General features: G+C 43.5%; 1 protein-coding gene across 1 annotated transcript in view; it reads left to right on the forward strand.

Moving 5' to 3' along the window:
* The window catches only part of LOC114474724 (alpha-2-macroglobulin), a 62,111-nt gene that overhangs the window by 15,872 nt on the left and 23,496 nt on the right, over positions 1-22,743 (forward strand). The window contains exons 15-25 of the mRNA XM_028465204.1: positions 23-172; positions 7,265-7,471; positions 7,642-7,720; positions 7,804-7,948; positions 11,227-11,452; positions 11,710-11,836; positions 12,530-12,651; positions 13,297-13,348; positions 20,913-20,996; positions 21,136-21,312; positions 21,402-21,483. Coding sequence (XP_028321005.1) covers positions 23-172; positions 7,265-7,471; positions 7,642-7,720; positions 7,804-7,948; positions 11,227-11,452; positions 11,710-11,836; positions 12,530-12,651; positions 13,297-13,348; positions 20,913-20,996; positions 21,136-21,312; positions 21,402-21,483 — 1,451 coding nt within the window. The remainder of the gene's footprint in view (positions 1-22; positions 173-7,264; positions 7,472-7,641; positions 7,721-7,803; positions 7,949-11,226; positions 11,453-11,709; positions 11,837-12,529; positions 12,652-13,296; positions 13,349-20,912; positions 20,997-21,135; positions 21,313-21,401; positions 21,484-22,743) is intronic.

A 22,743-nucleotide genomic window follows, 5' to 3' on the forward strand; every position in this document is an offset into this window, starting at 1 on the left:
CACTCCTCTGTTTTCCACGCAGGTGTCTCTGAGCTTCTCATCGATCCGGGAGCTTCCAGGTCAGACGAGCACTCTGAGCGTGGTGGCTGAGCCCGGGTCGCTGTGCTCCATCAGAGCCATCGACCAGAGCGTTCTGCTGCTGAAGAAGGAGCAGGAGCTCACAGTGGACTACGTACGTCCCTCAGCCTTATTTTAGAAGAAGCCGTGGTCACATGTTCACAGCCTGGACCAGGGTTGGGCTCAATTATAGTTCTTATCACGTGATAATTATAATTATAATTGTAATTTTAAAAATTTTTTGATGTCATAATCAAAATGAAATTGTAAATTTTGTTTAAATAATTGACTTTGTAATTGTAATTGCCATACAAATTCTATGAGAATTGTCAATTATAATTTAACACAAAACAGGGGAACCATGTTACAGTTCTATATGTACAGTTCTACACTTATGTAGTTCATAATTATTCAAATATCAAGCTTTCACACATTTTACCATTTTGAAAAATTTAAATCTAGGCAAGGCAAGGCAAATTTATTTGTATAGCGCATTTCATACTCAAGGCAACTCAATGTGCTTTACATGATAAAACATTCAATTGTTTAAAATCAATAAGAACATTTAAATCAATAAGAACAATTAAAATCATCAGTAAAATCAATTAAAATCATCAGTAAAATCATCATTACATCAACAACATGACAAAAAATCTCTCTCTCAATCATATGCAGTAGAGAAAAAAAGTGCCTTTAACTTTGATTTAAAAATGTTCACATGTGATGCTGACTTCAGCTCCGCTGGCAGTTTGTTCCACTTCTTTGCAGCATAACAACTAAAAGCAGCATCACCATGTTTACTGTGAGCTCTTGTCTCCACTATCTGACCTGTGTCCATAGATCTCAGAGACCTGCTGGGTTCATACCTGACTAACATGTCACTGATGTATTCTGGACCAAACCCATTCACAGATTTATACACCAGCAGCAGAACTTTAAAGTCTATTCTGAGGCTGACTGGGAGCCAGTGTAAAGACTTTAAAACTGGAGTAATGTGCTCTGACCTCTTTGTTCTGGTTAAGACCCGAGCTGCAGCGTTCTGAACCAGCTGTAGCTGTTTGATGCTCTTTTGGGGGATTCCTGTCAGAAGACCATTACAATAGTCCAGTCTGCTGGAGATAAAAGCATGGACCAGTTTCTCCTGATCTTTCTGAGTCATTAAACCTTTCACTCTGGAGATGTTCTTTAGGTGGTAGAAGGCTGTTTTTGTGATAGATTTGATCTGACTGCTGAATGTAAGATCTGAGTCAATCAGAACACCAAGGTTTTTGACTTGGTCTTTAGCTTTTAAAGATCGAGACTCAAGATAATTGCTGACAGCAGTCCTCTTTTCCTTGTTACCAAAGACAATCACCTCCGTCTTGTCATGGTTTAGTTGAAGGAAGTTTTCACTCATCCAGCAGTTTACTTTTTCTAAACAGTCACACAACACCTCAATGGGACCATGGTCATCTGGGTTCAGTGATAGATATAGTTGTGTGTCATCTGCATAGCTCTGATAATCAACCTTACAGTTCTGTAAAATTTGTCCTAAAGGAAGCATGTAAAGGTTAAACAAAAGGGGTCCAAGAACAGATCCCTGAGGAACCCCACAGGACATTGGTAATCTGTCAGATTCAAAGTTTACAATGCTTACAAAATAGGTTCGCTCCTCCAAGTATGACTTAAACCATTGCATTACTTTTCCATTTAGTCCGACCCATGTTTGCAATCTGTGCAACAAAATTGTATGATCTACAGTGTCAAATGTAGACTTAGATCCAACAGAATGAGAACAGATACTTTTCCTGAATCAGTGTTCAACCTTATGTCATTGATCACTTTGATAAGAGCAGTTTCAGTGCTGTGATGAGAACCAAAACCTGACTGAAATTTATCAAATATTTTGTTGAATGTTAAGAATTGACTCAGTTGGTTGAAGACCACCTTCTCAATGATCTTGAATGGAAGGTTGCTGATTGGTCTATAGTTAGCCAGTATAGAGGCATCCAGTGTTCTCTTTTTTAACAGCGGTTTCACAGCAGCTACTTTCAGGGATTTTGGTACGGTGTCTGATTGGAATGATCAGTTAATTATCTGATACTAATCAGTGATAAATGACTTTACAACAGTTTTAAAGAAGTTTGAGGGTATTGTGTCAAGGCAACACGTTGATGGATTCAGCTGCTGAACAGTTTCCTCTATTGTTTTTGGGTTCACTGTAATAAACTCTAACATTGTAATTGACTCATCCCTCAGTGGTTGAAGCTGTTCAAGCTTTTTGTGATTTTGCTGGTTTGTTCTGATGTTTGACCTTATTGATTGTATTTTTTCATTGAAATATACAGCAAATTCATTGCATTTTCCAGCTGACAGTAATTCAGGGGCTATCTGATCTGGGGGGGTTGTGAGCTTTTCAATTACAGAAAACAACGTGCGAGAGTTGTTGACATTTTTGGCAATAATTTCAGAAAAGTATTGCTGCCTTGCTTTGAACAAGCCATCATTGAATTTTCGCAGACTTATTTTGTATAGTTCTAGATGAATTTGGAGTTTTGTTGATCTCCATTTACGCTCAGCTCTTCTACAGTCAGATTTCAAATTCTGCATTATCTCAGTCCTCCTCCAAGGTGTTTTCTGTGTGTTTGGTTTTCTCTTAGTTTTGATTGGAGCCACCACATCTATGACATTACAGACGTTTCTATTATACTCATCCAGAAGATCATCAACTGTCTCAGCACTCAATGTTGGTGTCATTGCTATGGCTTCCATAAACTGTGCACTTGTGTTATCATTTATGTACCTTTTCTTTAAACACACATAACTAGGGTGAACAGATGTTACAGTCTCTAGGTCAAAAAAGACACAGAAATGATCAGATAGAGCTAAGTCTCTTACATCAACAGCAGAGATATCAACACCTTTAGAGATAACCAGATCCAAAGTGTGACCTTGAGTGTGTGTCGGACCAGTCACATGTTGTGTAAGACCAAAAGTATCCATTAAAGCATACAGTTCTTTGGAAGTATTGTCCATGTTATTGTCTACATGAATATTTAAGTCACCTGTTATTATTAAAAAGTTGTATTCAGTGCATACAACTGACAGCAGTTCAGCAAACTCATCCATGAATTCTCCAGAATATTTTGGGGGTCTATAAATGACTAAAAACAGAACTCTTGAATCACCCTTCAGTAAGAATGACATATATTCAAAGGAGATAAAATCACCAAATGTTATTTCTTTGCACTGAAATATTGATTTAAAAATGGCAGCAACTCCACCACCTTTCCTGCAAGTACGACACTTATTTAAATAAATAAAGTCTTGTGGCGCACTTTCATTGAGAATAGTATTACTGATACCATCATTCAACCATGTTTCATTAAGAAATAAAAAGTCCAAGTGATGTGTCAAAATAAAATCATTAATTATTAGTGACTTGTTAACAAGAGATCTAACATTAAGAAGAGCTAATTTTAAAGACTTTACTGGAGACACTGGTGGACTTTTTGGATGACATGTTATAGGAGTCAAATTTTTATCTCTATAAAGCTTTTTGCTTTTCTTTAATTTCACAATTTTACCTGTGTTACCTGTCACCACAGGAATTAAAGAAGCTGCATTAACTCCATAGGGCCCTGACTTTTTCTGGTTGTTCCTAAAAATAGAGCTATTGCAGTCTGGACCCAGCACACATCAGGCCTGTGTCGCTCTAAGTTGAACACATCTGGCCTGAGGAGAAGAGTGATCCTGAGCCTGGTATCTTCGAGGAGGGATGGGTGGTGCAGATTGACCATGGTGGGGTAAAGGGTGGGGTGTTAGTCTTGTGCCAGCCAGAACCAGCTCGTTCATCTGGGCAGTTAAATCCAAGAAGGCAGGGGTAGGAGAGAAGCTGGATGAGGTGGAAGTAGGTGAATTTTGGGGTGAAGCAGGTGGGTCCTGAGATGCGGGGGTTGGGTTGACCTCTTCATTTTGGTGATTTTTATTTCTTGCTGGAAGCTCATTGACTCCATGTTCTTTCCTTGTTGTTTTGTTCTCCGATGGTACATGTTGTCCTCTGTCTTTATCAGAACTGATAGCAGTGTGACTGGTGAAGTAAAACAAGTTGGATGTGAAGAGTTTTACTCCAGCCTTGTTTAGACACAGTCCATCTGCTCTAAAAAGATGACCACGTTCCCAAAAAATAGGAAAATTTTCTATAAAATTTAGTGAAAGGGCAGCACAAGCCGAAGACAGAAATTTATTCAAAGAGTAAATCCTTGAGAATTTCAGATCTCCTTTGCGGACTGGAGGTATCGGGCCACTGATGAACACTTTAGGCTGTAAACAGCTCACAGTTTTTAGCAGATGGGTGAAATCCAGCTTTAACACCTCAGACTCCTCCTTGGCTAAATCATTTAACCCAAAATGAATCACAACATTTTTCAAATGTGGGTAATCTGCAACGATATGCAAGATTTTGTCAGCCAGGTCTGATACTGTGTCATTAGGTAAACAGATCACTTTCACGTTGCTGCTAAACATCTTCTGAGCATCTTTAACAGAAACGTCTCCCACTATCAGTGTGTGAGGTTGTTGCTTTGGCCTACCATGTCGCTTTTGTTTTCCTGAAGCACTTTCAGTCTTCGCAGTTCCAGAAGGTTGTGTGTTGACCTCATTAGAGCAGATCCTAGGTCATTCAGCAGTGGGGCGAATCGATTACCCAGTTCTACATGAAACTGGGTTTGTGACTTGGTGATACTCCTGCCTTTAGCAGATGTCCACTTTTGTGCCTGGGCAGACAAGGGAGTTGATGTTGAGGCTACAGTCTGCGAAGCCAGTGCAGGCCAGTCCGTCTCATTATTGATATCAGGGCGCTTTGCTCGGCCCGTTAGCCTTTGAAGTGGATATGACTTTTTCTTAGGCTTAGATCCCAGAGTATTCCAGGGAGGACTCACACCTGTTGGCTTATCAACGGGAACAGGATCCTCCCTAGGCCTGATAGCTTTGTTAGCACGGGCTGGTAGCGAGTTAGCTTTATCCACTCCGCTGTTTAGAAACAGCGGCACAGTCGTATCATTATCATATCCACAGTGTCCATTAACCTCAATGTTTACTTGTATTCCTCACACTGTAGTCTCCAGTTCAGTAATCTTTTGGAGGAGACTGCTGTATTCTGTTGTGGAAAGAGCCATTCTTCTGCTAGTTAGCTTGCTACTTGTAGCTAGCTAGCTTGCTACTTAGCTTTCCAGTTGAGCCAGCAAATAAAAAAGCAGTAGATGATTACCTCAGAGCCAGAGTCAGATGGTAAATGATAGAGTTTGATGTTGAGGTATCGTATCATTTCTCAGAAGAAAAAGTTCATGTTTAGTAAATAAATTCCTCTGTGAGCTCCGCTCTGCTCTTTTGCTGCTGTCAGCTCAGCTGCCGGAAGTAGGGTAGATGTGGGGGTACAGTGACAGAAAAAAGGCTCAGATGCCCACACCATAAATATTAAAACCTATATTTTTATTGATTATGAGGCCTAACAAGGTAATCAATAGATAGGAAATAAATTAGATGATAGATATTAGTTTACAGCTGATTTAGTACCTGTTAGCATTAGAGATGCTAACAGAAAGCTAACACAAGAGGAAGGTTAACTTTTATTAGGTTATTTATTTCAGGCTCAATAATTGTGATTAATTGTTATTGAACTTTAGTAATTGAGAACAACTGTAATTGTAATTGACTTTCTGACGATGAAAAATATTTATAACTTAATCGTAATCGGGTTAGGATTAGTATAGAGAACTAGAGGTAAGGGCAGTGATGTGTAGGCAAGGTAGGCAGTGCCTACCCAAGGGTGAATTAACATTTTGATTATTTGTTTAAATGATAATATAGTTATAAATTTGTTTTTTCAATTCCAATATCCTACAGTACCTATAAGTTTGAAAGTGTTTGTGTGTTTCATAGCCTAAATGACTAAACATCACTATTTCCTGGTACGGCAGAGACGCTGCACAGTCTCACTCCACTGTAAGGCAGGAGGAGGAGCCAGGAGGAGGCCACACCCTCTTCCAAAAGCACATTGCTGCTCTGCCTCTGTTCCTATAGCGTGTTTTTATGTGTTTGCACATGCTCAGTCAGTTCCCCAAGATGAAAACCATTTACGTCCAAAGGCAGCTCTCTACGCTGCCTTTGGACTTAACCATGCTATGCTAAATGCTATACGTACGTTCACAGTGCATTAGTGAATTGATCCAGCATGGCTGCTGCTACGTTCTCTAGCTAGTGGGCGGGATAACACTACAGTCAGGATGACAGCGCTAGAGATGATAGAGAAACTTTGTTTTGATGAAAAACAACATCTTTTAAAAGATGGAGACCAACACCTGAGCTACCAGACCTTCAGCAAAGCTAAGGTCAGAACATTGTTGGTATTTTCTACAGTGAATGGAACAAAAGGAAGGATTGACTTTGTGGATGCTCCTCACTGAGGATGTTCTGAGTTGTTGTTGTTGTCATTTTCTCTGTTTCTGTGTTTCCAACACAAACAACAGATGTGCTGTCGTGTCATGAGATACATGTTGTTGGAGAGTATGGAGACTATATTAAATAATGTTTATGTTTCTTTAATGGTGTTTATGATGTTGATTTTGTTAGATGATAAATACTTGTCAGCAGAAACATATGGAATTGTCATTGGTGATGACATTGATGTTCTGGATTTGCAACGCCCTGCCTACACTACCCTAGTGGTCACAGTACGTCACTGAGTAAGGGTTGGGGTCAGTATAGGAACTAGAGGTAAGAGTTAGGGTTCTGGACCAGAAAGCAGGTTTCAGTTCACCCAGAGAGACGTAGACCACATCTACCTCAGGTACTGTAGAGATATATTATCTATATCATCCTCTGCTCGAGATCGTTTTTGGAACAACTGCAAAAAAAAGGTTGGTTAGTGCTTAAGGCTGAAAGAGTCAGTGCATTATTAATGACAGAAATGGACTTTTGAATAAAACACGTTGGGACATGATGTTCCTTAACTCAGCTGTAGCGTGATGACTGCAGATACCACAGCACACTGTCTGCTGTCAACGGCGGCAGATTTTACTCCTTTTTTGTTGTAGAATCCAGATGATGAGCTGGTGCTGAAATGAAATGTAACTCTGTGTGTGTGTGTGTGTGTGTGTGTGTGTGTGTGTGTGTGTGTGTGTGTGTGTGTGTGTGTGTGTGTGTGTGTGTGTGTGTGTGTGTGTTTCAGGTGTACAGCCAGCTGCCTTTCCAGAAGCTGTCAGGATATTCCTACGACGTGGACGACTTTGAGCCGTACCCCTGTTTCCCCTGGCCTGAGCCGAGGCCTCTACCAGAGATTGATCCCATCCTGGAGGATCCGGCTCCTGCTCGAGCCAAGCGCTCGTTCTTCTTCGGAAGACCAGAACAAAAAGATGACGTTTACAGCGTCTTTAAAGTAGGAGAGCTAATGCATTGAAACATTACTCCAGTGTTTTACTTTGTTTTTGGATGATTGTCTCTTATTTTCCTAATGACCTAATGAACACAGAAACTCCACTTCCTCTCGTCCTAACGTTGTTTACAGCTGATGTTTGTGTCGGACTTCCTTATGTTTGTTCTTTGTAGGAGATCGGAATCAAACTGGTGACAAACTCTGACGTGAAGAAGCCTCAGAACTGTGTCATCGATTATGCAATGACTGATGGTATGTGATCTGATCAGAGGATGGATCTACTGTTAGAGATCAGCTAGTCACTGTGTGTGTGTGTGTGTGTGTGTGTGTTCCAGATGTTGTGGACAGTCCCATGATGCCCATGGCCAACATGATGCCAGAAGGAATGGGTCAAGTCATGAGAAAACAAGACGACACCAAGAAGGAAAGTATCAGGAGCTTCTTTCCAGAGACGTGGATCTGGGACCTGGTGTCTGTGGGGTAAACACTCCTTATTATCACAAGTCATATAGTCAATATACATTATGGACAACTCAAGTCAAAATATTAAAATAAATATCAATAAATAAGGAAGAAAGAAAACAAATACCATATAAATAAATACAAATAAATAAATGTAACTCTTTAATTGTGTAGATATTAATATTAGCTTCAGAATAGACTCAGATTGTTAACATAGTCAAAAAAAGGGATTAGATCACCTCATATAGCACAGAGAGCATTTCCTTTATCAGCTGTTGAACAATGGGAGTTAATCTGATTACCACAGAAGAAGAATGGCTCTCCTATATATACATTATTATATATACATACTGTATATATATATATACCTTGTAAATTGGAAACAGTGATTTGAGGGGGAAGAATCCCAGAAATGAACACAAGTGACAGAGTCGGCGCCAGGCCGTATTAAATGGGGGGCATTAAGAAAAACTCCATTCATATTTCTATAATGTAAACAAACATGCTAAACATGTTAACGACGACGTTAGCCTGACAGTGAAGGATACCTGAGGTTTGTTTGTCACACACAGTACATATATGTAAATATTACTATTGAATAGCACTTTATGACATGTAGCATTAGCATTAGGGTGTTCAGCTTTATGTGTGCAGCAGGGGTGAAAGAAAGAAGGTAAATAATAGTAAATGAGCATTTAACGACAACCTAATGAATCCGTGTACCTTTCATTTTGAAAATTCAAAAAACGTGTTGTTTTTTTCTTTGGTTTATTAATTTAAAAATAGAAACAGAAAAACCAAAAACCAAAGAAGCAGCATTTTTCTGTTTTAAAATAAAATCTGGTTTTGTTTGTGTGATATTTGGATATTTAAGGGAAACCAGGGCGACAGCTTCATGTTTTAATCTCACCACACAGAGAGACTTTTATTCTGCTGTGTTTATTAAAAATGATCATGTTGTCCACCTCACACTGATGGTAGATGTGTTATTTATGAGTGGATGATGTTTCGTTAAAGAGTTATTGATGCTGAATCTGTGAATATCTGACACCTTTACCAAACAGTGTTATGGTCCAAATAGTATCCAGATAATCTGGTGACTGGGCGAAGTTTTGCTCCCAGTCCGGACATAAAAAGAAGCAACGCATAAGTCACATTACTGGTGAATTAAAACATTATTAACACATAAATAAATCAAAACCAAAAAATGGATGTTACGTAAAATATCCACATGTGTGGAACCAGAGGTGGTGTAATAAATCTACTGGTGCCCCTCGTTTCTAATGATCAACTTCCGTGTGTCAATAGTCAGTGTAGTTTATTTAGATACTATTTAGATCGTAACACCGTGAAACAAAACTACAGCGTGAGCAGCTTTTTACTAAAACATCCACAGACTGATGAAATTAATCCTCTTATTATGTGAGGAGACCTGGTCCAGGACCTGGGGAGGGAAACCAGGTGTAGTGGACTTCAGTTCTAGTTCTAATTTCACCATAAATATCACACAAATAGAACACGTTAAAAAAATAATAATAATACTAAAAAACTAAATACATTTTTAAAAACATTTTCTGTATTTCTGTTTTGGTTTTAAATCAGAAAAACAAAATAACCACACTGTTTATTTGTTATTTTGATTTGGTTTTAAAACAGAATAACCAAAGAAAGCAGAGAACAGGGATTCCTAATGCTAAATAAACACACCCACAAAAACAATGGAATTGTTAACCCTAACACGAGAAATAATCTCAAAAATACTTTTCAATGATTCACTATTTCACAACAATGTCTCAAAGTAACCTGAGCTAATTTACATCATAAACATGCAGAGCTAACATTAGCATAGAATGTGAATGTATTGCTTTTTTCAGGGCAGCTCTGAGTTGTTGAAAGTAGTTTTTAAAGTAAGTAATTTTCTGTCTCTTTAAGAATGTGGAAACAGCCCCGTTAGCTGCAGCAGACAGAGAGTTACACACACACACACACACACAGCAATATAAACAGTGAACACAATTGGGCAGCTACACACCATCTCAGATGGGGTCTGTTCTCTAGAAACACTTTCTTTCTGAAAGCATGTCGACGACTCGGTGCGTGTTGTGTGAGGTGTTGTTGGAGACCAGCTCGTCAAGACCCGCCTTACGTTGCTTCTGATTGGTTTATTATTGTGTAATGTCTGCTGTGGTTGGTTAGATTTAGGCACAAGGAGACATGGATTGGTCTGGGATTGGTTATCTCTGTCAGTCAATCAGTTACTAGAGCTACAGCAAGCTGTGAGGACCAAAGTTCATTATCATTTAAAAATTAAATAGAGTATGGAATGGGGAAATATAAGCGTGAAAAATGTCAAGTGACTGTCACACTCAAAGCGTGAGGCTTGGCAGCTCTGTTGAGTCTAATACAAATAGAGGAGCTGTGAATCCGTCCTAAGCCTCTCAGTGATGATATATTTTACTGTATGATTCTAGTATATCAATGACAATTGGAAGCCACTGAATAGATAAATATATTAAAGTCATCTGCATAGAGAGACACCTTATGTATTTCATCTTGTCTTGACCCCATCATCTGTTCTTAAGGAAAAATCTAAAGGTTCAACAAATGAACAACAACCCTGTCTCGTCCCCAGTGCAACCAAAAATAACCAAAGGCAACAGAACTAGTTTGTACTGAGGCCAGTGCTGAACAATATATGGTTTTTATCCAAGAGATTAGTGACATTTGCTTTTTACTCATGATTGGAAACATGTTCTTTGATCAGTGAACATACAGCTTTGTTTTATGACTTAAAGTCATCCTATGGTTGCCATGGTAGCGTAGACTTCCTGTTTTAAGCTGAAGTCATGCATGGATATGTTAGTGGCGTCCAAAAACTCAGCTCACCAACATTTTCAAAGTCGTGTTTCTTCTGCCCTGGTGCGTGAACGTCTGAACCGTAACATTAACGTTCCTCTACTCATGTTCTTTAAAATAACATCAGAGGAACTAAAGTGAGATGTTCTTCCACCATAAACTCTCTATGGGAGTGTTAGCCTGATGAGATAGGTGAATGCTGATTGGCTGGAAGCTCCATAATGGACATGCCACATATAAAAGGACTTTAAAAGTAGATATAATGACTTTGATTCTTCAGCTTCTGAGCGATCATCATCATCTAAAGATGTGGGTGTGGCTTTACTCACTTCATTCAGATCCATCTTTCCTTTCTGGACCTTCTGGATCTTTTTCTATGGATCCTGTTCTGGTTCTGAACCATGTGGTTCCCTGATTGTTGTGTGACCTTCTGTGTGCAGAGATGGAGGCTCTGTGAGTGTGGAGAAGAAGGTTCCAGACACCATCACTAAATGGGCGGCTGGAGCCTTCTGCGTCTCCTCTGCTGGGTTTGGTGTAGCGCCAAATGCTGGCCTCACTGTCTTCCAACCGTTCTTCATCAGCCTCACCCTGCCCTACTCTGTGGTCCGAGGGGAGGTGTTCACTCTGAGGGCCACGGTCTTCAACTACCTTTCCAAATGCATCATGGTGAGTAGGAGCTCCACAAGCTTAGGAGGAACCTTTGACGAACCTTTGAGGAACCTTTAAAGAACCTCTGAGGAACCTTGGAGGAAACTTGGGGGAACCTCTGAGGAATTCTTGGAGGAACCTTAGAGGAACCTTAGAGGAAACTTAGGGGAACCTCTGAGAAACCTCTGAGGAATTCTTGGAGGAACCTTGGAGGAAACTTGGGGGAACCTCTGAGGAACCTTAGAGGAACGTGACCTTCTCTCCTGTGGCCCCAGGTGAAGGTGGACCTGTCAGACTCTGATCAGTTCACCTCCAGGACGTGTGAGGGCTGTATCTACACCATCTGTCTGTGTGCAGAGGAGAGCAGAACCTTCTCATGGATCGTAACACCAGCAGTTCTGGGTACTGTTTTAATGTAACATAATCAATCAATCATCTTTGTCATTTCCTGTTTCTGAACTTTACACCATCGTTCTTCTAATGTCATATTTTAAGTTGAGTTGTAGATTTCTTATTATTGTGACTCTGATCTTATTTTATTTTATTAATCCTGGACATTAAAGAAAAACAATCAGTAACTTTACAAACACGTTAAATCAAAAGGAATGTGATATAAAGTAGATTTTAATGAGACAGAAATGACTAAAATACAAATAATCTATTTTACCAACGTCATGTTAGTGTGTGTGTGTTTCTGCAGGATTACAGAATCATGATGTTTGTTCAGTAGGAATCACTTCCTTCATCCTTCCTTCCTTAGTTCATCCATCCTTCATCCATCCTTCATCCATCTGCAGCCTTTAATGCAGCTCATTAAAGGCTGTGACAGAGTGAAACACATTGTTTTTATCAGCCTCTATCAGCTCCCCCCCCCCTCCCTCCCCTCCCCTTGTCAGTGAAATGCTGACAATCTCTCGCACTAACAGTCATGTGGTGTCTGTGATGAAACGAAGGGAAAGCTCTCCCCCAGGAGCTGATCTGTGCTCAGTGAAAGGGAAGGAGAAGGAGAAAATCAGGGATTAATGAAGTAAACAAAGATGTGTTTGTGTGATCAATGATCAATGATCAATAGTGGGCCCTGCTCTGTGTCTACAGGTAAGGTGAGCTTTAAGGTCAGAGCTGAGGCCCTGAACACTGACACTCTGTGTGGAAACGAGGTGGCAACTGTCCCCGATGTGGGCCGAGTGGACACCGTCATCCGCACCCTGCTGGTGGAGGTTAGCACTAGCAATAGCATCAATATTAGCATCAACATTTAGATTAGCATCAGTGTTAGCATTAGCATAAATAGTAATATTAGCATTAGCATAATTATGAGCATCACTATTAGCAATAACATTAGTATTACAATTAGCATTCGTATCAGTATTAGCATTAATGTGGGCGGAGTGTACACCATCATCCGCACCCTGCTGGTGGAGGTTAGCATTAGCATCAATATTAGCATTAGCATCAGTATTAGCATTAACAATAGCATTTGTATCAATATTAGCATTAACATTAGTATTAGTATTAGCATCAACATTAGCATGACAATTAGCATTAACAACATTACCATGAGAATTAGCATTCAGTATTACCATTAACAATAGCAATAGCATCAGTATTAGCATTAGCATCAGTATTAGCATTAACATTAGCATTAGCATCAGCATTAGCAGTAACATTAGCATTTGCATCAGTATTAGCATCAACATTAGCATTATAATTAGTATCAGTATTAGCATGGGTATTAGCCTTAATATTAACATTAGCCTTAATATTAACATTAGCCTTAATATTAACATTAGCATTAGAATTAACATCAGCATTTTGCCAACCTCACTGCATAAATGAGTGAACCAGTGTCTTTCTCCTCCAAGGCCGAGGGAACACCTCAGATGGTCAGTCACAACTCCCTCCTCTGTCCTACAGGTGAGTGACACGAGTAAACAGTGACCAAAGTGACTAGTAACCAGTAACCAGTGACCCCAGTAACCAGTGACCCCAGTAACCAGTGACCCCAGTAACTAGTGACCCCAGTAACCAGTGACCCCAGTAACCAGTGACCCCAGTAACCAGTGACCCCAGTAACCAGTGACCCCAGTAACCAGTGACCCCAGTAACTAGTGACCCTAGTAACCAGTGACCCCAGTAACCAGTGACCCCAGTAACCAGTGACCCCAGTAACTAGTGACCCCAGTAACCAGTGACCCCAGTAACCAGTGACCCCAGTAACTAGTGACCCCAGTAACCAGTGACCCCAGTAACTAGTGACCCTAGTAACCAGTGACCCCAGTAACCAGTGACCCCAGTAACCAGTGACCCCAGTCACCAGTGACCCAAGTAACTAGTGACCCTAGTAACCAGTGACCCCAGTAACTAGTGACCCTAGTAACCAGTGACCCCAGTAACCAGTGACCCCAGTCACCAGTGACCCAAGTAACTAGTGACCCTAGTAACCAGTGACCAGTGACCCCAGTAACCAGTGACCCCAGTGACCCAAGTAACCAGTGACCCAAGTAACCAGTGACCCGAGTAACCAGTGACCCCAGTAACCAGTGACCCAAGTAACTAGTGACCCCAGTAACTAGTGACCCTAGTAACCAGTGACCTTAGTAACCAGTGACCCCAGTAACCAGTGACCCCAGTAACCAGTGACCCCAGTAACTAGTGACCCCAGTAACCAGTGACCCCAGTAACTAGTGACCCTAGTAACCAGTGACCCCAGTAACCAGTGACCCAGTAACCAGTGACCCCAGTAACCAGTGACCCCAGTCACCAGTGACCCAAGTAACTAGTGACCCTAGTAACCAGTGACCCCAGTAACTAGTGACCCTAGTAACCAGTGACCCCAGTAACCAGTGACCCCAGTCACCAGTGACCCAAGTAACTAGTGACCCTAGTAACCAGTGACCCCAGTAACCAGTGACCCCAGTGACCCAAGTAACCAGTGACCCAAGTAACCAGTGACCCGAGTAACCAGTGACCCCAGTAACCAGTGACCCAAGTAACTAGTGACCCCAGTAACTAGTGACCCTAGTAACCAGTGACCTTAGTAAACAGTGACCCCAGTAACCAGTGACCCCAGTAACCAGTGACCCAAGTAACCAGTGACCCCAGTAACTAGTGACCCCAGTAACTAGTGACCCCAGTAAACAGTGACCCCAGTAACCATTGACCCCAGTAACCAGTGACCCCAGTAACTAGTGACCCCAGTAACTAGTGACCCTAGTAACCAGTGACCTTAGTAACCAGTGACCCCAGTAACCAGTGACCCCAGTAACCAGTGACCCTAGTAACCAGGGACCAGTGACCCCAGTAACTAGTGACCTCAGTAACTAGAGACCTTAGTAAACAGTGACCCCAGTAACCAGTGACCCCAGTAACTAGTGACCCTAGTAACCAGTGACCAGTGACCCCAGTAACCAGTGACCCAGTAACCAGTGACCCCAGTAACTAGTGACCCTAGTGACCAGTGACCCCAGTAACCAGTGACCCCAGTAACCAGTGACCCCAGTAACTAGTGACCAGTGACCCCAGTGACCAGTGACCCCAGTAACTAGTGACCCCAGTATCTAGTGACCCTAGTAACCAGTGACCAGTGACCCCAGTAACTAGTGACCCCAGTAACTAGTGACCCTAGTAACCAGTGACCCCAGTAACCAGTGACCCCAGTATCTAGTGACCCTAGTAACCAGTGACCAGTGACCCCAGTAACTAGTGACCCCAGTAATTAGTGACCCTAGTGACCAGTGACCCCAGTAACCAGTGACCCCAGTAACCAGTGACCCCAGTGACCAGTGACCCCAGTAACTAGTGACCAGTGACCCCAGTGACCAGTGACCCCAGTAACTAGTGACCCCAGTAACTAGTGACCCCAGTTACTAGTGACCAGTGACCCCAGTGACCCCAGTGACCAGTGACCCCAGTAACTAGTGACCCCAGTAACTAGTGACCCCAGTTACTAGTGACCAGTGACCCCAGTGACCAGTGACCCCAGTAACTAGTGACCCCAGTGACCAGTGACCCCAGTAACTAGTGACCCCAGTAACTAGTGACCCTAGTAACCAGTGACCTTAGTAACCAGTGTCCCCAGTAACCAGTGACCCTAGTAACCAGTGACCCCAGTAACTAGTGACCTCAGTAACTAGTGACCTTAGTAAACAGTGACCCCAGTAACTAGTGACCCTAGTAACCAGTGACCAGTGACCCCAGTAACCAGTGACCCAGTAACCAGTGACCCCAGTAACTAGTGACCCTAGTGACCAGTGACCCCAGTAACCAGTGACCCCAGTAACCAGTGACCCCAGTAACTAGTGACCAGTGACCCCAGTATCTAGTGACCCTAGTAACCAGTGACCAGTGACCCCAGTAACTAGTGACCCCAGTAACTAGTGACCCTAGTGACCAGTGACCCTAGTAACCAGTGACCCCAGTAACCAGTGACCCCAGTAACCAGTGACCCCAGTCACCAGTGACCCAAGTAACTAGTGACCCTAGTAACCAGTGACCCCAGTAACTAGTGACCCTAGTAACCAGTGACCCCAGTAACCAGTGACCCCAGTCACCAGTGACCCAAGTAACTAGTGACCCTAGTAACCAGTGACCAGTGACCCCAGTAACCAGTGACCCCAGTGACCCAAGTAACCAGTGACCCAAGTAACCAGTGACCCGAGTAACCAGTGACCCCAGTAACCAGTGACCCAAGTAACTAGTGACCCCAGTAACTAGTGACCCTAGTAACCAGTGACCTTAGTAAACAGTGACCCCAGTAACCAGTGACCCCAGTAACCAGTGACCCAAGTAACCAGTGACCCCAGTAACTAGTGACCCCAGTAACTAGTGACCCCAGTAAACAGTGACCCCAGTAACCATTGACCCCAGTAACCAGTGACCCCAGTAACTAGTGACCCCAGTAACTAGTGACCCTAGTAACCAGTGACCTTAGTAACCAGTGACCCCAGTAACCAGTGACCCCAGTAACCAGTGACCCTAGTAACCAGGGACCAGTGACCCCAGTAACTAGTGACCTCAGTAACTAGAGACCTTAGTAAACAGTGACCCCAGTAACCAGTGACCCCAGTAACTAGTGACCCTAGTAACCAGTGACCAGTGACCCCAGTAACCAGTGACCCAGTAACCAGTGACCCCAGTAACTAGTGACCCTAGTGACCAGTGACCCCAGTAACCAGTGACCCCAGTAACCAGTGACCCCAGTAACCAGTGACCCCAGTAACTAGTGACCAGTGACCCCAGTGACCAGTGACCCCAGTAACTAGTGACCCCAGTATCTAGTGACCCTAGTAACCAGTGACCAGTGACCCCAGTAACTAGTGACCCCAGTAACTAGTGACCCTAGTAACCAGTGACCCCAGTAACCAGTGACCCCAGTATCTAGTGACCCTAGTAACCAGTGACCAGTGACCCCAGTAACTAGTGACCCCAGTAATTAGTGACCCTAGTGACCAGTGACCCCAGTAACCAGTGACCCCAGTAACCAGTGACCCCAGTAACTAGTGACCCCAGTAACTAGTGACCAGTGACCCCAGTGACCAGTGACCCCAGTAACTAGTGACCCCAGTAACTAGTGACCCCAGTTACTAGTGACCAGTGACCCCAGTGACCAGTGACCCCAGTAACTAGTGACCCCAGTTACTAGTGACCAGTGACCCCAGTGACCAGTGACCCCAGTAACTAGTGACCCCAGTAACTAGTGACCCTAGTAACCAGTGACCTTAGTAACCAGTGACCCCAGTAACCAGTGACCCTAGTAACCAGTGACCCCAGTAACTAGTGACCTCAGTAACTAGTGACCTTAGTAAACAGTGACCCCAGTAACTAGTGACCCTAGTAACCAGTGACCAGTGACCCCAGTAACCAGTGACCCAGTAACCAGTGACCCCAGTAAAAAGTGACCCTAGTGACCAGTGACCCCAGTAACCAGTGACCCCAGTAACCAGTGACCCCAGTAACTAGTGACCAGTGACCCCAGTAACTAGTGACCCCAGTATCTAGTGACCCTAGTAACCAGTGACCAGTGACCCCAGTAACTAGTGACCCCAGTAACTAGTGACCCTAGTGACCAGTGACCCCAGTAACCAGTGACCCCAGTAACTAGTGACCAGTGACCCCAGTGACCAGTGACCCCAGTAACTAGTGACCCCAGTATCTAGTGACCCTAGTAACCAGTGACCAGTGACCCCAGTAACTAGTGACCCCAGTAACTAGTGACCCTAGTAACCAGTGACCCCAGTAACCAGTGACCCCAGTATCTAGTGACCCTAGTAACCAGTGACCAGTGACCCCAGTAATTAGTGACCCTAGTAACCAGTGACCAGTGACCCCAGTAACCAGTGACCCCAGTAACTAGTGACCCCAGTAACTAGTGACCAGTGACCCCAGTGACCAGTGACCCCAGTAACTAGTGACCCCAGTTACTAGTGACCAGTGACCCCAGTGACCAGTGACCCCAGTAACTAGTGACCCCAGTAACTAGTGACCCTAGTAACCAGTGACCTTAGTAACCAGTGACCCCAGTAACCAGTGACCCCAGTAACCAGTGACCCTAGTAACCAGTGACCAGTGACCCCACTAACTAGTGACCTCAGTAACTAGTGACCTTAGTAAACAGTGACCCCAGTAACTAGTGACCCCAGTAACTAGTGACCCTAGTAACCAGTGACCAGTGACCCCAGTAACCAGTGACCCAGTAACCAGTGACCCCAGTAACTAGTGACCCTAGTGACCAGTGACCCCAGTAACCAGTGACCCCAGTAACCAGTGACCCCAGTAACTAGTGACCAGTGACCCCAGTGACCCCAGTAACTAGTGACCCCAGTATCTAGTGACCCTAGTAACCAGTGACCAGTGACCCCAGTAACTAGTGACCCCAGTAACTAGTGACCCTAGTGACCAGTGACCCCAGTAACCAGTGACCCCAGTAACTAGTGACCAGTGACCCCAGTAACTAGTGACCCCAGTATCTAGTGACCCTAGTAACCAGTGACCAGTGACCCCAGTAACTAGTGACCCCAGTAACTAGTGACCCTAGTAACCAGTGACCCCAGTAACCAGTGACCCCAGTATCTAGTGACCCTAGTAACCAGTGACCAGTGACCCCAGTAACTAGTGACCCCAGTAACTAGTGACCCTAGTAACCAGTGACCAGTGACCCCAGTAACCAGTGACCCCAGTAACCAGTGACCCCAGTAACTAGTGACCCCAGTAACTAGTGACCAGTGACCCCAGTGACCAGTGACCCCAGTTACTAGTGACCAGTGACCCCAGTAACTAGTGACCCCAGTTACTAGTGACCAGTGACCCCAGTGACCAGTGACCCCTGTGACCAGTGACCCCAGTAACTAGTGACCCCAGTTACTAGTGACCAGTGACCCCAGTGACCAGTGACCCCAGTAACTAGTGACCCCAGTTACTAGTGACCCTAGTAACCAGTGACCTTAGTAAACAGTGACCCCAGTAACTAGTGACCCCAGTAACTAGTGACCCCAGTAACTAGTGACCCTAGTAACCAGTGACCAGTGACCCCAGTAACCAGTGACCCCAGTAACCAGTGATCCCAGTAACTAGTGACCCCAGTATCTAGTGACCCTAGTAACCAGTGACCAGTGACCCTAGTAACTAGTGACCCCAGTAACTAGTGACCCTAGTAACCAGTGACCAGTGACCCCAGTAACCAGTGACCCCAGTAACCAGTGACCCCAGTAACCAGTGACCCCAGTAACTAGTGACCCGTGACCCCAGTAACTAGTGACCCCAGTAACTAGTGACCCCAGTTACTAGTGACCAGTGACCCCAGTGACCAGTGACCCCAGTAACTAGTGACCCCAGTAACTAGTGACCCTAGTAACCAGTGACCTTAGTAAACAGTGACCCCAGTAACCAGCAACCAGTGACCCCAGTAACCAGTGACCCCAGTAACTAGTGACCCCAGTATCTAGTGACCCTAGTAACCAGTGACCAGTGACCCCAGTAACTAGTGACCCCAATAACTAGTGACCCTAGTAACCAGTGACCAGTGACCCCAGTAACCAGTGACCCCAGTAACCAGTGACCCCAGTAACTAGTGACCCCAGTGACCAGTGACCCCAGTAACTAGTGACCCCAGTTACTAGTGACCAGTGACCCCAGTGACCAGTAACCCCAGTAACTAGTGACCCCAGTAACTAGTGACCCTAGTAACCAGTGACCAGTGACCCCAGTGACCAGTGACCCCAGTAACTAGTGACCAGTGACCCCAGTGACCAGTGACCCCAGTAACCAGTGACCCCAGTAACTAGTGACCCCAGTAACTAGTGACCAGTGACCCCAGTAACTAGTGACCCCAGTAACTAGTGACCCCAGTATCTAGTGACCCTAGTAACCAGTGACCAGTGACCCCAGTAACTAGTGACCCTAGTAACCAGTGACCCCAGTAACCAGTGACCCCAGTAACCAGTGACCCCAGTAACTAGTGACCAGTGACCCCAGTGACCAGTAACTAGTGACCCCAGTTACTAGTGACCAGTGACCCCAGTGACCAGTGACCCCAGTAACTAGTGACCCCAGTTACTAGTGACCAGTGACCCCAGTGACCAGTGACCCCAGTGACTAGTGACCCCAGTAACTAGTGACCCTAGTAACCAGTGACCAGTGACCCCAGTAACCAGTGACCCCAGTAACCAGTGACCCCAGTAACCAGTGACCCCAGTAACCAGTGACCCCAGTAACCAGTGACCCCAGTATCTAGTGACCCTAGTAACCAGTGACCAGTGACCCCAGTAACTAGTGACCCCAGTAACTAGTGACCAGTGACCCCAGTGACCAGTGACCCCAGTAACTAGTGACCCCAGTAACTAGTGACCCCAGTTACTAGTGACCAGTGACCCCAGTGACCCCAGTAACTAGTGACCCCAGTTACTAGTGACCAGTGACCCCAGTGACCAGTGACCCCAGTAACTAGTGACCCCAGTAACTAGTGACCCTAGTAACCAGTGACCGTAGTAAACAGTGACCCCAGTAACTAGTGACCCTAGTAACCAGTGACCAGTGACCCCAGTAACTAGTGACCCCAGTAACTAGTGACCCTAGTAACCAGTGACCTTAGTAAACAGTGACCCCAGTAACTAGTGACCCTAGTAACCAGTGACCAGTGACCCCAGTAACTAGTGACCCCAGTAACTAGTGACCCCAGTAACTAGTGACCAGTGACCCCAGTGACCAGTGACCCCAGTAACCAGTGACCCCAGTAACTAGTGACCCCAGTAACCAGTGATTCCAGTAACTAGTGACCCCAGTAACTAGTGACCAGTGACCCCAGTAACTAGTGACCCCAGTAACCAGTGACCCCAGTAACTAGTGACCCCAGTAACCAGTGACCCCAGTAACTAGTGACCCCAGTAACTAGTAAGCAGTGAACCCAGTAAGCAGTGATCCTAGTAACCTGACAGGATATGATGTCAGACATTAGGCCACACCCTTCAATACTTGTGTTATGCAGATGGACCAGTGGAGAAACCAGTGTCTCTGTTGATGCCTGAGATGTTTGTGGCTGGGTCAGCGCGAGCCTCCGTCTCTGTGGTGGGTGAGTAAAGCTCCGCCTTTAACTTTTACCTAGTTAGCATCTACTAGTTAACTAGCAGCTACTAGTTAACTGGCAAACATCTACTAGTTAACTAGCAAGTCACGTTAACTAGTTATTATGAATGATGTAATGTGTCCAGGGGACGTGATGGGGCGAGCCATGAAGAACATCCACAGACTCCTGGCCATGCCCTATGGCTGTGGAGAACAGAACATGCTGCTGTTTGCTCCAAACATCTTCATCCTGGACTACCTGAAGAACACGGGTCAGCTGACCTCCAGCATCCAGCAGCAGACTGTGGTCTACCTGGAGAGTGGTGAGGCTCCGCCCCCTCCACTTCAACATCTGTTACATGTTCACACATCTGTGTGTGTGTGTGTGTGTGTGTGTGTGTGTGTGTGTCAGGCTATCAGAGGGAACTCACCTACAGACATAACGATGGTTCCTTCAGTGCCTTTGGGAAAAGCGACGCCTCTGGAAACACATGGTCAGTGACAACCTTTGACCTCTAATGATTACAAAGATCAACACGTCTTTATTAGAATATTAATATTAAATATGTAGTGTTGTGGTGGTCCAGACCGGTCTTGTCTCGTTAGAGATCAGCATTAAATCCTTTTTAAACTTTTTTATAATGTGATAATAACAGGATAAAACAACCTTTTATTCATCCATTATTATTATATTATTAATCCACCCCATATAATGACCACAACCTCCCTAATGTCACTGAGTGACGTGTGTGACACACTCATCTGTGTGTGTGTGTGTGTCTGTGTGTGTTTAATAAGTCTGTGTGTGTTTAATAAGTCTGTGTGTGTTTAATAAGTCTGTGTGTGTTTAATAAGTCTGTGTGTGTTTAATAAGTCTGTGTGTGTTTAATAAGTCTGTGTGTGTTTAATAAGTCTGTGTGTGTTTAATAAGTCTGTGTGTGTTTAATAAGTCTGTGTGTGTTTAATAAGTCTGTGTGTGTTTAATAAGTCTGTGTGTGTTTAATAAGTCTGTGTGTGTTTAATAAGTCTGTGTGTGTTTAATAAGTCTGTGTGTGTTTAATAAGTCTGTGTGTGTTTAATAAGTCTGTGTGTGTTTAATAAGTCTGTGTGTGTTTAATAAGTCTGTGTGTGTTTAATAAGTCTGTGTATGTTTAATAAGTCTGTGTGTGTTTAATAAGTCTACATATTTATGTCTCTGTCCATTCACTCTTTTCATTATATTCATGTATTTTAAGGTTTTTATTACATAATATGAGCTGTAGTCCAGGCCGCCGCCATCTTGGATTATGTCGTCATCACCACAGAGTTACACTATCACAGAATGAGTCAAATAACTGTAAAGAGGTTTAATATTAGTCTATTTTATTTATAAAGTGGTGTTTATTTGTGTCTTTAGACTCTAATTACATTTATGTCTATAATATGTTCTCTACAATATAAACAGGTTCATAATATAATTATTTTTTATAGTTTCTGTTTCCACTGTATCCAGAATAATAATAATAATTCTCAACAATAACTATTGATTAATTTGTCACATGACTGTTCCAGGGTTTGTTTTATTTAGTTTCACATCTACCTGTAGATCTATGTTTTTTACACTGATGACAACTTGTTTGTAGTTTTATTTCAGAAAGTTTCACTTTTACAGTTACAGTTGGAAACCTTTGTTAATTGAATATTGTAGTTATATTACAGTAACCAAATTAAACTATATCAACTAAGTGAATTAATAAAATAACCTGTTAAAGGCT

Source organism: Gouania willdenowi, chromosome 13, assembly GCF_900634775.1.
Source record: "Gouania willdenowi chromosome 13, fGouWil2.1, whole genome shotgun sequence".
NCBI lineage: Eukaryota > Metazoa > Chordata > Actinopteri > Blenniiformes > Gobiesocidae > Gouania > Gouania willdenowi.